General features: G+C 47.2%; 1 protein-coding gene across 2 annotated transcripts in view; it reads right to left on the reverse strand.

Moving 5' to 3' along the window:
- Window positions 1-17,011, reverse strand: part of ERGIC1 (endoplasmic reticulum-golgi intermediate compartment 1) — a 56,729-nt gene that overhangs the window by 7,494 nt on the left and 32,224 nt on the right. For both annotated transcript variants that reach the window (XM_085073994.1, XM_085073993.1), the window contains exons 4-9: window positions 12,255-12,349; window positions 11,499-11,623; window positions 9,042-9,146; window positions 5,943-6,003; window positions 4,744-4,844; window positions 2,061-2,183 (exon numbers count right to left, since the gene is read on the reverse strand). In XM_085073994.1, coding sequence (XP_084930120.1) covers window positions 2,061-2,183; window positions 4,744-4,844; window positions 5,943-6,003; window positions 9,042-9,146; window positions 11,499-11,623; window positions 12,255-12,349 — 610 coding nt within the window. The remainder of the gene's footprint in view (window positions 1-2,060; window positions 2,184-4,743; window positions 4,845-5,942; window positions 6,004-9,041; window positions 9,147-11,498; window positions 11,624-12,254; window positions 12,350-17,011) is intronic.

A 17,011-nucleotide genomic window follows, 5' to 3' on the forward strand; every position in this document is an offset into this window, starting at 1 on the left:
GCCAGTGCCAGCATCATCCTCACGCCTCCAGAGGAAGGACATTCAGCTGGAATGATCCCCAGTGAGCTGCTTGGCACCACAGCCATTTGTGAGACCAAACAAAGTAGCCAAAAATCAACTGTAAAACTCTCCTTAAGCTGCCCAGCAGGCAGCAAGTGTCTGGTTAATTTTAAAGACAGAAGAAGGCAAAATTCAAGCTGGAGCCAGTGATTCAACACTCAGACTTAGTCCAGTGAGGAATATGGTGTGTGGAGATGACTGTTATTTTGGGGAAGAGGAGAAACTGAAATTCTTGTTCAATGAAAATTAATCAACCTTTAAATCTTTTCAGAACAGAAGTGGAACTGCTGTTCCGTTTTTGGATTCTCATTAAGAAACACATACTTCAGTTCATGAGGTTATGTGATACAAATTCAAATGAGATACAAACCCAAAAGGTCATTGTGGCAACCAGGGAGGAAAACCTCTCCTGTGGTCTTTATGTCAACCCAGAAGCAGGGTATCAAATCCAACAAAGATGCTATTTAAAAGCACACAATGGCATATCAGCAGTATATCAATGCTGATCATAAAATCAAAGAGTAATCCCAGCTATCAAATCACTCCCCATTCAAACACCTCCACACCCTCACCCCCAACAGGATGCATAAGAAACTTCTCACAGAATAATTTTAGGGAAAGCAGCAGAGGCAGAGTGAGATGCCAAGTTACGAAATGCTGATGTTTGACCTTTTTTAGGATTATGTTTTGAAGCCAAGCAGACGTGCTAAGAAGAGAAAGTCTTACGCCACGACATTTAGGTTTTGCTTCAAGCCCCCTTTTCTTATTTGTGCATTCTGCAGATCACTGTCCAAAGTTCAGTGAACTCGTTGTTTAGCAGAAGTTGCAAAATCAAAATCTTGAAGTGCAACTCTGCCACATGGTTTATGTGACTTCCAATTAAAACAGTCAAACAGTTTAAAAATCAGAATTTGAGGTCTTCACTCCAGCCAATTTATCAACTGCTTCAAATTCCACCATGACTCCCTGGCACAGCTCACTGCAGCTTCAATTTTAAGCCAGCTCCCTGAGGACACATTTTTTTAAAAGTTCTGGAGGATCTTTAAATAGCTCTTTGCCTAATGAGCAGCTTGGCCAGCAGAGCTTTGTTCTGGATGCTGAGATCAGGACTGCAGGATGCTCTCTGGACAGATCCACACGTAACTCGTCAGGAAAACACCTCTGGAATTTGATAATGCAGCTCTTCTCCACTTCTACCCAGCAGTAAATGCCTGGAACTGGCATTCCCATATTAAGCCAAGCAGCAGCACTGAGTAAAACAACTGCCCTGCATACAGTGCCTTGTGGGAGGAGAGAAGTGGCTGCTGGTGAAATCTCCACTGTCAGTTTTCTTCCTAATTACTGTAGAAATCACCCAAAAAACAAGTTGATAGAAAGGACAGGCAGCTCTGTGTCGTCTAACCGTTCTCCTTCCCTCACCTGAAGAAAGGAAACCTCTCTAGGTGAGAACAGGATGAGTTTGGGGTGGAAAAGGGTGGTGAGAACCTGGCACAGGGTGTCCAGAGAAGCTGTGGCTGTGCCACAATCCCTGGCAGTGTCCAAGGCCAGGCTGGACAGGGCTTGGAGCAACCTGGGATGGTGGAAGGTGTTCCTGCCATGGCAGGGGGTAGAATGGGATGAGCTTTAAGGTTCTTCCCAGCCCAAACCATTCTGGATTTTCTGCACATTTGATCTCATCACTACTGAGCAGTTTATTGCAGCTTCAGTGCTCACAATGCCAGCTCTTACTTCTAAATTTCTGACATGCTGCAATAGAGCCCATCCTGCCCAGACAGAGCCTGGCACTTCTGGAATAGGTTCATTTTCCTCCTTTTTGTGCCCAGCTATTAAATCCAGCTGTCAGAGCACTGGACTTACCAGCCACCTCACACCTCAGCACCACCCCAGTGATGAGCTGCTTCATCTCCACCACGTCACAATGCTCTGAGGCAGAAACTCCAGCCCTCTGGACAAGAAAGGCAGGCAGGAGAAGGGAGAATGAGAGGTTTAGGGCAACTCACCGACGTGATAAACCTGTACAAAGGCTGTCTCCTCTCTGTGTATTTCACTGTGATGGGGCTCAGGTCGTATCGGAACCAAATCGCCGGGATGATGCGGCCAGTGTGGCTGTAGGCTACGTACTCCTGGGAAAGAAAAAGGGGAAAATGGCACAGAATGTCAGCAGGCTCATTCCAGAGAGTGGCTGCCATATAACTGCCCCTGTGGATTTGGCCCTCACCCCGCTGGTTTGTAGCAATGATCAGATGGAAAGAAGCAAACAGTGAACTCCTTTGTGACTGCCCACCTCCCATCCTTATCAAACAGGAAAACAATCACTTTACAGCCTGATAATAACAGAGCTGGGAGCAGTGATGGTGATTACCCTCACCTTCTTTCAAAGTTAGAGGACTAAATAGAAAGGCTGTCACTGATTATTATAGATCTGCTCTATTTAAATACAAGCAGCTTGGTTGCAGGTGAAGTTTCTGTACTGTAAATCACATGTGTGTTTATAGTTTGTATATAAATCATTCATCAAATGGAATTTAGTTTGTAAGAACCTGAAAATCCTTCCTTGTCCCTGCATTCCTCTGGAAGGCCCACTGGGACCAGCAATAGGAATGTTTTGTCCTCTCAGTATGAATCATCTGGAACCACGTTTAAACAACGTTTAAACCTGCTGCTGAAAGCCAGAATGAAACTGTATACAGAAAAATACTGGCAAAGGTTCAAAAAATATTCCAGGCTGGTTTGGGAGAGACATCTTTCCGATTGCCAGTGATAATCTCCCTTAATCCATTTGTTTCCTACCAGGTCGAGTGCCATCCACAGCCACAGGATCCACTGCCCAGTGCCATGACAGAACAAATACTAACAAAAGTCACATTTTCTTGAGACAACATTTTGTCTGTGCTGAAAAACCCAAGGAAAGCAGGCTGGGGACCCAGCAGTCCAAGGAGAGCCATCAGCACCAGCATGGCACAGGCTGCCTCTCCACCCAGCTGTCCCCTCCCCTGCCCAGCCCTGTGACAAGCTGCCAGCTCAGATCTACTCTTTGGGTCAATTCTCCTTCCCACAGAGGCAAAGACAGCCTCAAATGCTTCAGAAAGATGAAAAAAGAACAAGCAGGAGGACACTCGTGAGCGTGACACAAAAAATAAAATTTTGCTCTCCGTGAGCTAGCGAAACAGCATTTATCTTCAGTCATCTTATACAAATCCCAAATTTCCCTGGCTTTAGGGGTTTTATCCTGTGATGACAAGACAAGCAGAAGTTCCCAGTCACACAGTTTTCAGGGCTTTTATTGTAGTTCTGAGGCACATGTTGGGACAGTGGTTACATGGGGAAGTGAAGAAGCAGAGGAGGTAAGAGAGGAGACAAAGCTCTCACTTCAGACTCTCCTCATCTCCTCATCCCAGTAACTCTGTGCCAGACCTTCCCAAAGGCTTCCCATTCCTCTTTCCCACTGATGAGGACTGAAACACCAAGGGGAAAAAAGCAGAGGCAGCAGTGTTTCTCAGCACCTCATTTTTGACAGAACTGACCTCATTTCTTCCTTCCTCTCCCCTTCTCCCCCCCAGCAATCCTGCCCCAGTGAGTCAGACTTGGCTGAACGCCCCAGTTTGCAGCCAAGCTCACAGAAGTGTCAAAAGCTCCTGCTGTCTATTTTCCAAATTACTTTCTCCTATCACAAGAGTCCTATCAGAAGAGCAGCAGTGACATTAAGCAGAACAAATACACTGTAATGTGAGCAGAGGGAGATGTCCAAACCCCTGGGACACACCACACAAGCCAGCCCAAAAGTCACTGGACAGGAACATTAATCTAAGAACTAATCCAGGAGAGTGAGTGCTTGATTATCAGTTAGGGCAAACTAGCAGAAATTAGGTATTACAAACAGATTCTGGATTTTCATTTAGCACCTGAATGGCAAATCATTTTCAAATGAAAGAGGTTTTCTACCTTAAAAAGTAGATAGGATCTTTTTTTCTTCCCCTTAAAAAAAAAGTTCAAGACACTGTATTATTAAAATGCTGGAGGTGGCACTCAGTGCTCTGGGCTGGGTGACAAGGTGGGGATTGGTCACTGGTAGGACTTGGTGACCTTGGAGGTCTTTTCCAAATTAATTGATTCTGTGATAATTCACTATCATGAAGCAGAGAATGTGAAATAGTCAACCAGTATGGATTTGCTGCTACAGTTCAGTGGCTTAAAAAAACAAAACTAAAAACTCTGCTAATTTATTTGTCTGATACATTCATCACAACTCAGACTGCTCTATTACTAAAACCAGGTGTAAATGGTGTTTTGTATGCTCAGCTGGATTGCAGTTTCCATTCAGATAGATCTCAACAGCCACAACAGGAGTTCCTGCAGCTTGTAAATAACTCCCACACAATTTATAGAAATCTACATCTGCTGAACTGACAGATGAGCAATCCAGCAGGAAGAACACCTTTCTCAGGAATGAAAGCAACACCAGCACCTGCTTTGACAAGCCCTCACAATCCCAACCCTGGCAAATGCCAGCACCAGGAAAAACCCCATTGTAAATAGCTTCAGTTCCTCCTTCTCCCAGCAGAGGCTACTGCTCACCTACAAACTCTGCACAGAGCAAGAGGGGAAGGAATGGTGGCTGAACATCCTCCATGCATCCCCTGGGATGCAGACAGGAGCTTGCTGGAGGAATTGCTGCTCCTTTACCTTGTTTGCCACCGTGTATTGGTAGGAGTATCGCTGCTTGCCGCTCATGTCCTCGTACACCGTGGGGACAATCTTCAGGATGTAGTCGTGAGAGGCAAGGGCTGTGCTCAGGGGAGGAAAGGGAAGGACACATTAGCACTGCGAGAAAGGAATCAGCCTACAGAAGTAAAGCAAGTCACAAAAAAAGGGTGTCTCCCTCCTCCTGATGTCGGTGACGAAGTGAAATCTTCACATCCCACATTTCTGCCCTTCGCAGCAAACTTCGTCAGGTATTTGGGTGACACCAGAAGCCACCCACCACTTCTGTAGGACCACAACCCACCCGGGGTTTGGGTTACTTGAACCTTCCTAACTATAAATGGTAACACTTTCATCATCACCACGAGCAGCCTGGTTAAATCAGGAACTGGCTGAGGTTAGGGCTGCAGCCCACTGAGATCATTTTGACCAAAAAAACTGAGCTATCACAACCTGTGTACTTCCACTTCTTGTGACACCCATCTATCTTTCTCTTCTTCCTTCTCCTACAGCTGCTTAACTGGGTTTTTTTCATTATTTAAATGGCTCAGGCCATTTTTCCTGTCTGCTAGATCAGTTCTAAAACCGAATTCTAAATGTCATCTCATAGCAGGATTCTCTAGCCAAATGTAATATAGTGACATTTGGTTCCTGGAGGGGAAAAATAACCCCAAACCACAACTGTGTAGCTTCAGGAAGAGCCACAGAAATTTTGTTCCAAGGAATGGACAGGACTGATGTCCTGCAGGAGCCTGAACTCTTGAGAGAAAAACTCTCTACACTGAATTGTAGCATGCATTGGAAATTTCATTTTTGTCTGGTCATAAAGCAGGGCTGTGAAAATGTCCCTCTTTCCATCCAGAGAGTAGAAATTTAGAGGTAATTTGAAGCACAAGTACAAGGAAAAGTTCTGGTGGAAGTAACAGCAGCAAAGGGACACTATAGGAATAATTTTATAGGATTTATATAGGATAAAAAACTCCTTAAGGACTGCAAAGGACCTCTTGGGCTAAACCTTTCCTGTAGCACTGGAGGAAATGGAAATGTCAGCCAGCAATGTCTGGATCATTTTGGCTAAAGAGGCAAATTAAAGCCTTCTGGATACACCAGTGTTGCATGGAAAGCCCTGCTTTCCCTCCTGCAGAGGGTGGCTGAGAGCTGCAATCCCCAGGAATACCCACGGTTTGAGCTGAGCTTGTCTGCTCCCTCCAAGGCATTGAATGCTCCGTGAACGTTATGGACCTGGAAAGTAAAAAGGAGTTATGAAGAAATTGTGCTCTGACTTGATACTCTTGACCTTTGCTTCCCTACCCTGTGACCAGGAGATCAGCCTGATTCAACCTTGCCAGAAACAAAGCCTCAACCCAGGAAAAGATGACCCCAAATATCTTTCAGTGACCATCAGCACAGAGGTTGGTTCCAAGTGAAAAAGCTGATTTCACAACATCTCACCAGATGAAACTCCAAAGCCACTCCAAAGCTAAAGGAATTGCAGTTGGAAGAGGCCAGTTGTGAAATTTTCACCGTGAGGTATTTCCTAACAGTTCTGCAGAGTTAACTGTGAAATTAATTTATCAGACTGAAAGGGAAATAAATGGGAGTCACACTCAGGTTAAAATTCAGGAGTTCTCCTGTAAAGGTGCTCAGCCCAGAGCAGTTGGGTTTGTACAACTCAGCAGCCCAGGGGATGGGAAGGACACATCCCAACACTGCCATCCCTTCAGCTTTTCCTGCAGCTGATCCCAGCTGGGTGAGTATCTGTTTGCCCAGAATAACAGCATTTCCATCCCATGCCTTGCTCATGCTGTGACCTGGAGTCTGATGTCCACCAACAGAATAACCCATGTGTGAACTCTCCAGACAGGGAAGACTTTCCAGACAGGGAAAAGCCCACAGCAGGAGCTGTAGGTCAGAGGTTGTGTTGCTCACAAGGTACAAAGAAAGGACAAATAACTCCACAACCTAGAAATTCCTGACCTTAAGTGAGACAGCAGGGAAGAAGAGTTTGGAAGGAGGATTTGGTCATGGGTGTGACAGTTTCACCTCACCAACAGGGCAATGCCATCTCCTTCCCAGACCCTCTCAACAACAGACAGCATGTGGATGTATGTCTCATCCTAATGGATATTTCTCTATTTCCATCACTACAGAGTGGACAACAACTTGTAGGAAGTAGCAAGTGAACTAGTTTTGATCAGCAGAATGGGAACTCTGGAGAGACAAAAATCATCAGCAAGTTCAGCTGGAAGGTGCTGGGAACAGGAGGAGAGCAAAAGCAACAGCTGATCCTGCTGCAGGGCTTTCTGCTCTGCTGGAATTTCACAGAACCACCACCATTCCCAAATGACATCTGCAGGTTGTTCTTATTCTTTACTCATTGTAAAAGACATAGGAAGAAAAAGAAGCCCCTAGAGTGTTATGTTCCATTCCTGATACAGCTAGAAGGAAGTCTCTTACAGAATATCTGGGCCAGAGACTTTAAGGTCCACTTTGAAAGAGATGTGGAAAGTAGATGGTGCATTTTTACTATCAGGGCAGACAACTCTCCTCACAAGGTTAAAACCAGGATTATTCAGCACCAAGATCTAGCACTCAATAGAAATTATGATTAAAAATGCATTATCTCCTACTTCCACATCTCTCTCTTTACTGGGTTACCTGACATGCAGGAACTCTCTGCTTTCAGCATTGATCTCATCTAAATGAGGGGAAAATCTACAAAAAGTCTGCCACTTTTGTGCATGACGTACTGATGAAGCTCAAAGCTCATTCAAAGGCAGATGATATTTAAATCTCTGTTTCAAAAGGACTGGTTTTTCTGGAGAACACAGCCTGTCCCTTAGTGGACAGAGTCAGTAACAACCTACAAACTCCCAGCACATGACAAGAGTGAATGAGAAGCTCCCAACCCTCTTTAAGGAATACAAGCACGTATTACATCAAAGCAGGTAGAGACAGCCTGAAATATTCAAAGGTGTATCTAGACAGATTTAAAGCTCTCCTTTCCTGCTGGCTCTCACTGCCTGCTGAGTCGTGGTAGCACCTGTTTGGTGAAGATATCCTTCTTTAATTTGTGCTGCTGAGCTGCTGTTTGCCTGCAGGACCAGCAGCACCTACGTGCTCCTGTCTTGTGTACAGAGACGATGAGTAGTTACTCTGAACTCCCAAAATACTCATCCGAACTTGTCCGAATCAGGAGCCAACTCCACGTTTGCCAGACAGGTTTCTCACCACCAGAACTGAAGACACTTGCTGCTTTCCTACCCAGGCTCCTCCTCCGTGCTGATTCACACTCCAGCTGCCTTACTCCAGGACTCCATGATAAAACAATGGGAATGCTCCCTCGGAGCATCCATTTCCCACGCAGGCTGCACAACTCCCCATTAGCACTTACCTAATATTTTTCATAATCTCAGTGTGCTTTACAGACATTAAGCCAAGCTTATTTATATGCTAATATTTCCCCGTTCCCACACAAGATATTTCCTAAAAGAAGCCGGGAGCAGAATCAGAGGACTACAAAGCAACGCTTAGACTTGTTAGCATGAAAAAGGGTTTTGGAAGTGGGTGTACAAGGAGCAGACTAATGAGACGTCTGTGCTGAGGGAAGAAGATTACAGAGAGACTATGGGTAAGCAATGTTTAGGGTGAGTCTCAAGCTGGGTGTGCACATGTGTAACTCCCACCTGTGAGGCCAGCTCCTTGGAAGTAGGCTGGAGAAGTGCTGTAATCTGTCCTTATTGAGAAATCAGGTAATGTTACATAACTTGCAACACCTGGTGAAATTCTATCCACTGGGCAAGTGCATGCATTCAGCTTCTTCCCAGCAGGGAATTGGCAGTGCTGAGCCTGACTGGTGTTTCACAGAACAAATTTGACTAATAGGTGTCTGCTATACAAGTACAGTGAAGTGAATTAAAAAGAGCTTGACACAGTAGCAAGAACACATCTTCCCCGAGTGCATCACTGCTCTTCCACAAAGGCGGAAGGATTTGTTTGCTGTGTTCATACTAAAAACAGGGTTTTGCTGAGCCATGAATCCTCGTTTCTGCTTCCCTGCAGGAGGATAGCCACCGAGTTTTCCAAAAGCACTTTGAATTTCAGAAGAAAATAGCACAGTTTTTCTGTGACTGGACACTGCCCTGCTCCTCCCTGAAGTGGTGGCAGCTGTGAACTCTTCCAGACTGCATGCTCACACGGCCCTTCCATAAAACCAAAGTGTCTAATATTAAACCACTCTCACTGCATTCCCCTACAGCCAGGGAATTCTCAGGACTCACCTGTAACTTGTCCCCAAATGAGAGCTTGTGGATGACGTGAGTCATGTCGGGGTTCTGGGGCTGCGCCGTCGCGCTGTGCGTCGACACGTGGAAGTTACCAGGGACCTAAAATTAGCCAAGACAGGGAAGACAGGATTTCACATTTTATCCCTCAAGGCACTGCTAGGCTCTGTGATGTGCCATGGGAACGCCTGGATCCATCCAGCCACCCAGCAGAGGAAGGTTCTGGGATACCTTCCTGCACCTGAGCAACCCCACTACACTCACTCCTGCAGCCCACGAGTCTGGAACCCCACACTGCTGCTGCTGCTGACCAGGAGGTGATGAGTGCATCCCTCCCAACTCCAGGGATTCCCAACACTTAAGGCTATGTCTTTCATCCCTATTAAAATAAAATTCCAGTCTCTCTTGCTCAATGTTTTACTCCCACATCTCGCATTTGCAAACAGCGCCACTGCTGCAGAACAGCCCAGGAAGATGTGGATAAATCCTTCTGGTAGTACCAGTCGTGATAAACTTGTGTGCAAGAGTGAGTTTTATATAAAGAGAAAAAACACCACCAAACCCACCTAGATCTTCCCCTTCTCCACCTGGCAGGAGCCAGCAGGAGCCCTTCCTTTTAATTTTTTTACTGGAGGTAAATACAAAGCTCTGAAAAACACAAGTTTCACCTAAGGACTGAGTTCCAAGACAGAAAATGAGCACTGGTGTCACTCTGATGGGATGCACACATTTCAGGTCACTAGCCCTGCAATCTTTCAGCACATACAGCTCAATCACTGTTATGGAGAATATTTTCCTATTGAGAAAAGGTTGTGAAATGAAGCAACACAGAGGAGCAATCTGGCATGGCATGGAGAGGAGTGGGAGGATGGTTATACAACTGGAGCCCAGTGTGCTCTCTGCAGAGACACCTCACCAGCAGGGCCACAGGAGGCCACATGCCCCATCCATGTGCTTTCAGGAAAGCTGATTTAATGACTTGAGGAATAGCTCTGCACTCCTGGGAACACTTTCAGGTGTGGACACAGGCTGTGTCATAAACAAGCTCAGCAATCAGGGCGTCAGGCCCTGCAGCAAGCAGCACACACCATCATCTCACTGTCACCTTGTCCTCCCCCGGCTGTTTGACAGCAACACCCAAGTGCGAGCCTTGGTCAAGTTTCCAAGCCTGGCCAGGTCTCACTCCAGCTCCCAGCTCAGACAGATTCCTGTGCAATTCCTGCCAAGGGACTGCAGACTTCCAGGTCACACACAAGGGGTTCAGGTTTCCAGAGGCAGGAGTCCTGGGTCAGCTCCCCTCCCTGGGACAGCTGTCCCAGCCACTAAATGAGACACAAACTAAGCAGGGGAGGAAGCTCCTCACTGCCACATTCTGCACCCCTTTTTGGAGCTGCTTTGGTGAGCAGGACACATTCTGCACCCCTTTTTGGAGCTGCTTTGGTGAGCAGGACACACCAGATCTAGCAGAAAAAAACCCTAGATATCTCAGCTCTGTGCTTTGGAAATTGTCTGAGTAAGAACTACCTTTCCAGAATTCCTTTCCCAGTTTTGTGCACTGTCAGCTGCCAGCAATATTGGTGGCTTAGAGCTGAGGAAAGAAAAGTCCTCTTTTTAAACCCCTAACCCTTTCCATGCCACGGAATCAGTAAGAGGTCCTGCCTGTTATTTTTAGCTGTGCTTTAACATGACCTGGGAGGAAAAGAAGGAAGTAGGATTTTGTAGCCTGTGGTACACCAAGAGCAGTGAATAAAGGGTGTGCCCTTCTTAGGACATCAGTGGGTCCCACCAGTGCCTCCCCCACCCCAGCAAGTCATCCTCCAGCATTACATAGCAAGATTATTCAATCCTGCACACACCCAGCCCGAAGAGGAGCCTCCTCCAGGCCTGGATTTTCATTCCTTGAGACAGAAGCAGAGCATCCCCACAAAGCATGCGCCGAGGCCTCGTGCTGTGTTCCAAACATCCATCCCAGCACGGAGCTGCTGGCACCCTCCAGCAGGGAACATTCCTGTCATTCTGCAGCTCTCAGAACAAAGCAGAGCTGGGATGCAGCCATGGCCAAAGACCTCTGCACAGTGAGTCACATTTTGGAGGTGCAGAAGTCGTGAGGAGTAAACACAGAAGCCGTTTGGCATCTGTAGGGTTTTCACACATCCCCTGAACGTGGGGCTGCTGCACTGAAAGGCAGCACAGGCCACTGCACAGAGCTGCTCTCTGCTGTTCAGCAGCTCTGTCTCCACTACCTGCTTTGGAGAGTGAAGAAAAGCCCTGATCTAACACATTCCCTGTGGGTCTGGCCATGCAGCCTCCTCTCCTCATGCAGACTTAAATTTCCTCCTGATCAGAGACACAAAGACACACTGCAGGAGAGACACTGAGATTTTCAAATTTTCATTTTTACGATGGATCCTGCCAGAATTCCCCTCACCCTGGCCCACTGTCACCACCACTCACCTTGTTGATGCTGAAATGTCCCTCAAACCTGCAGCCATCCCCGTTGTTGAGAGGGATCTTCATGGAGTTGTCAATGTGACCCACTTCGTGCCTTCCCATTTCATCCTGGATGTCCAGTCCAACCACTGCAGGGGTGGAAGGGAGAAGACAAAACAGAAATCAAAACAAAGTAAGCAACAGAAAGGTTGCACAGGAAAAGCATCCACTGCTTGGAAAAAATCCACACCTTTTTTCTTGACAGTTGACTAAACTGAGTGATTAATGTCCTTTGTCAAATAGTGTTACACCAGAAAAACTTTATTACCAAACTTTTCATGCTGCCTATTTCACACAAATCCACCTGCCATGTCCTGCCAGCTGACTGAAATCCCAATCACACAAACACAAAAACTTCAGGCAGACAAGGCAGGTGACTTGGGAAGAGCCAACAACCAGCTGGTGCATTCAGAGCTCCGAATGGAACCTGGGAGGTTTCTTACTCCCAGACACAAAAAGGTTGGTATTAAAAATAAAAGGAAATGAGATTTAGAAAGAAGCCAGTGAGGGAGATCAGCCACTAACACAGGCAGCAGAGCAAGCATGTGGTCCAAGAAAACAGGTGCCCTGGCCTGGAACAGAAAGCAAAGGGATATTGGCAGAGGCTGCAGCTACTTGATTTCCATCCTGTTACAGAAGAAGCGCCACTGTACCAGCCTGGGCCCATTTCAAGTGTTACTTAAAACACAAAAACAAGTGCTGAGTGAAAGGGGTACTCACATTCACAATGCAGGTTTGGCAAACTGATGTTCAGGTTCACTTCTATTTTGCCTCCGCTGTCTTTGTCTGGGTCATCCACGTAGAGCTCATTAACTCTGGAGGGCAGAGAACACAGGTGGGTTCACAGGGCTGCTTTCCACCAACAACGTGCTTGGGGAGGGGAAAAGGAGACTGGGAAGGGGTTTGATTGTGTGATGGATAAAACTGAGTTACAGAGAGCAGGGAAAGCTCTCCAGGATGGAATGAGGGGCAAATCATGGCTTGATTTGACTTCTTGCTTGCAAGTGCAGGAGGCTTTAAACAATTCTGCACCAGCAGGAAACAAAACTTCTGCTCTGTGCTTCCTCTACCCTTCTCTACCCTGAGCTTCTGGAGGTGTTACAAAATGCTGAAGAGGAGGTAGGTTAGTGAGCTAACCCTCCACTCCCCTGGGCTGCTACTCCTTTTAGGAAGGAGGGAAGCATGTGCTTTTCCATTTGTTCCATAAATAGTTCTAGAGAAAGGCTGCTCTCAACTACCCCCCAGGAAAGCTTATTTGTGTCACTAATTGCCTTTTGTTATTGCCACCCAGCTGACAGAGCAGCAGCAAGAGAATGAAGGCAGCATGACATATTTGTACCCTTCTCCTTAATATCACATTTCAGTCTATGAATGGCAACCGAAAGCAGTGACTAAAAGTGAGGAGAAGAGGATTTGAGCCAGGAACAGATGGGAAGAAACATCCTGGACAGCAGGATCTAACACACTCTGCAGCAGCCTCCCAAAAAGTCACGCTGTCTCACAGCACCCACAGTGCTGGCATGCATCTCACAGGAGACAAGAGACAGAGAGAGAGGCAGAGGAACACAAGAGTATAAATATTTATTGTTGGCACATACAACCCATCCGACACGTGAAAAATAAAACCCAAAAATCCCCAGTGCTGAATTTGCTGAGTGGTCCTGGAGAATCTGCTCTAGGGAAACTCACCCCACTGAACTGAGATGATGGTGGGATTACCTAGCAGGTCTTTTCCCTGTTCAACAAATCAGAAGATTTGACAATTTATCTTCCAGCTGGAGCGATTATAAAGCTATGGGAACTTAGATTCAGGCAAAATACATAAAATAAAACTAGCAAGAGCTCTGCAGCATTTTGATTTTACACTCCAAGTGCACAAAACTCTTTGACAAGCCCCACTGGAGAGTTCACATGCTAACGAGTCAAACCAGACCAAGGCAGGTACAAGACAAATTCAAAGTGATTTTGCTCTGGTGTCACATCTCTGGGCCACAGTGAACTGTTTGCCCTGTGGATTCAGAAGAAACAAACCTTCACACTGAGAAACACACACAGGCTGCCAGTTTTTTTGGAGGCAATTACTCACAGGTCAGTGGGGTTTACAGACACTCATTTAAAACCAGCACAGCATTTGTCTTCGGCTTCACAGCCCTACCTTTCTCTGCTTTTAATTGGCTTGACAAGTTGCTCGCAATCATTACTCAACCTATTTTTCAAGTGATTAATAAAAATGACACAGAGGGAGGGGAAAGATTGCTCATCAGTGACCTAGTTAGCAGTTTTTTGGCTGAGCCCTCTCCTCCTGGGTGGAATGCATTCTCTCCTCTACGTGTTCATTACTGACAGATTGTGCAGCGATGATCTGGATTAAGTCATATGTCCAAATAGGGCTGGGAGGAGCAGCTCCAGCCAGGACAGGCATTAATCCCCCAGAGCAACTCACCTCTCGGTGCTCCCCAGTCCTCCCATCCACATCCCAGTTGCCAGCCAGCCCATTTCACAAGCCCTGGCTCCCTCCCAGTCCGAGATGTGTCCATGCCCAGCCAGTGCCGCCGGCAAAAGCAATGGTCACAGCAGGGCTGGCAGGGCTGAGCAGCTCCAGCAGCTCAGCTGAGACCATCCCAGCTCTCTGGAGAAAAGCCCCAGCAAGGGCAGCGTTTGTATTGACTGATTTCTAGCCCTGAAGCTGTCAGAAACGGCACAGGAGCCTTTTTCAGCGATGAGCATGCGAGAGGTGACTGCTGGCAGGAATCAGAGGGTGACTGCCCAGGGAGCCTGGGGAAGCTCTGACACAGGAAGGCAATGCTGAGGTCACTTGTGGCACGCTGGATCACTGAGGCACACAGAACTAGGCCAGCTTGTCCAGGTCACACAGCCCATTAGCTGCAGATAAAGGAAACTGGTTTCCTGCCCCGCAGCCCGGTCACTGGACCAGTGGGTGCCAACCTGTCCCTTGGGCAAGGCTCAGGGCCACTTCCTCCTCCTCCTCTTTACCTAGTAGCCCCCTGCCCCTCTCCTACTCATGCTCCAAATTTCATAACCCAATCTATCACTCCACAGACATCTGACAGATGTGATTCCTTTCCTTCCCCTCCCTCCAGCCCGCAGCTTTGTCACCTTTCATGGAGCACCTACCCAGCTAAATCCTGCTGCTCCCTCCCAGCTCCAGCCACTGCCTCCTCATGGCATCTCAGCTCTTGCTGAGGGCCACAACTGACAAATCCAGCTCCAAAGTGCATCCTTTGTGTGTCACTGAGGTTCCCTCTCACTGCAGGGGACCAAAGGGACAATGACAACACACCACAGGCTGCACTTGTCGGGGCAAACCGCAGGAAAAACGTTCTCAACAAACTGGACATTTCACTCCCCAAGTATCTGGACTATTGGAATTCTGGAAATCTCACAGGTAATGCAGACTTCCAGGGTCAAGGCTATTCCTTCCAGTGAACCACTGGCACCTGGGTCTGGATGGAGCTGGCACTGTCACTCACATGTCCTTTGCTATCCTCCAACCCAGGGCAACAAAGCCAAATTGCCTTCCTACTATTTAATCAGACTATCCTGGGATGTCAGGAAAAGCACAATTTACCCCCTCTAGCCACTCTCCCTGAAGGAATAATGTCTCTGGTGGAAGAAATGCAGTTGGCTCTAATTCATACCTGTCCCTCCTGAAACATAAGGTGTCCCAGGAGTAAAAATGTTTTCACAGTAAATCTGGGATGGTCACAAGGGAAATAAAACCTGAGGCCAGGCAGAGAGAGGCAGTGATATTGGTGATATTGTGGCTCCACAGGTGGGGTGTACCTTCTCCAAACACCCCAAACATGCACCAGTTGATGTTCTCCTGGCTGGAATATTTAATAAATAATAAATTTGAATAAAAGCAGCATGGTAGATCAGGGGTGAGGGTGCAGAGCTCTGCAAGTACAACGAGGACAAGGTGAGACCTGGACCTCTCACCCCCACAGAGCCTCTTACCACTGACCCAAGGAACGGGAGGGAAGTTTCTCCATGATCCACACATCAGGAATCTGCTTCACTTCTAGAAAGAGCCACTTGGGAATACTTCACATTCCTGAGTGATGCTGCTGAGCTGCTTACCCCGTTTGCTTACAAACTTCCAGCCGTTCCACGCAAAAAGCTGGAGGGACCCTTTGGCCAGATCATGCCAATGGCACGTGGAGAGAAGGAAAGGAGCCACAGCAGTCAGAGGGCACAGCACGGCTTCAGGATTTTATCCAAACTAAGTCAGATCCATTCTCCTGCTTTAGGTCTCAGATTTGTGACACAACAGGTTTGTTTCCCCAGAAACAAAACTTCCCCAGTAGTTTATTTCCATCCTGGCCACTAACTTCAGCACTTCAACAGCTGGAGAGCCTACAGCCCTTTGGATCCAAGGGTGGGCACTGCATCCTCCACCTTCCAGAGCTTCACACACCTGGCTGCTCTCTAAACACATCTCTGTCCTCTGTCCTCGTCCTAAGTTCTCTGCTTCAGGTTTTAGCCTTTTTTCTCCCCCTTTCACAGCAAACAACCAGGCAGCCTTCTCTCCAGTTATCAGCCATGGAGAAAATGCAACCAGTTACCCCAGAGAGCTGCACTTCACCTTGTCCTCACACTCCCAGCAGGCACCCTCTGATCTCCAAAACCCCAACCTAAGTGGGAAAATAATTATTCTTTCTTGAGAAACTCCAAAGCTTCTCAAAAGACTTTCTCAGGTGAGCTGTCTGGGCTCCACTTGCCATTTCAGCTCTAATCAACCACCTTCCAGAAACACAACCCTCCAAAGCTGAGATTCCTGCACTATCCCATTTTCAGTGCTGCCAGAACAGAGAATCCCCAACATCAGACAAATCTTCTCCTCAGTCTGTGCGAAGAAACAACAAGCAGGTCAGCAAAATCTCTTCACTGTGTCATAAACCATGCGTGTGTCTACTGCTCTGACATTTGTCATCTCCTGCATCTCAATCAGCTCTCCACGGCTGAGGTCTCTGTCCCAGATCAGCTGTGAAGCACTGCAAACACGCTGCCCTACAAAGGAAGGGATTACAGCTCTCCAGGAGACAGGAAGAAGGAGAAGGGATCGAAAGACGTCAATGTCGACTTGAGTCAGGAATTGCAGATGACATCATGACACGACCTTCCGCTTCCTGCAAGCCCACACAGGGCACAGCAGCCCTGCACAAAGGGATAACACCTTGAATTAGGTAATCTCCAAGGTGCTAGGCAAACATTAATTAAGCTTCTTACCTGCCTACCTCTCTCAGGGCTGCTGAGGATTACATCTTTCTGCACAAAAGTGTCTGTCTCAAGGTCAGGCCGTGGCCAGAGCAGGATTACAACTCCCATTCCCCTTTGCCTAGGAGGCTGTGCTGCCCATGCTGGGCTGGTTTGCTCCAGCATGTCATCTGCCTCGACTGGATGAGCCAGTAGGGTTAGAGGTGTATCTCTAGCTCAGTGTCAGGACACATGAATTG

This window comes from Lichenostomus cassidix, chromosome 13 (genome assembly GCF_008360975.1).
Source record: "Lichenostomus cassidix isolate B80296 chromosome 13, HeHo_3.0, whole genome shotgun sequence".
In the NCBI taxonomy this organism is placed as follows: domain Eukaryota; kingdom Metazoa; phylum Chordata; class Aves; order Passeriformes; family Meliphagidae; genus Lichenostomus; species Lichenostomus cassidix.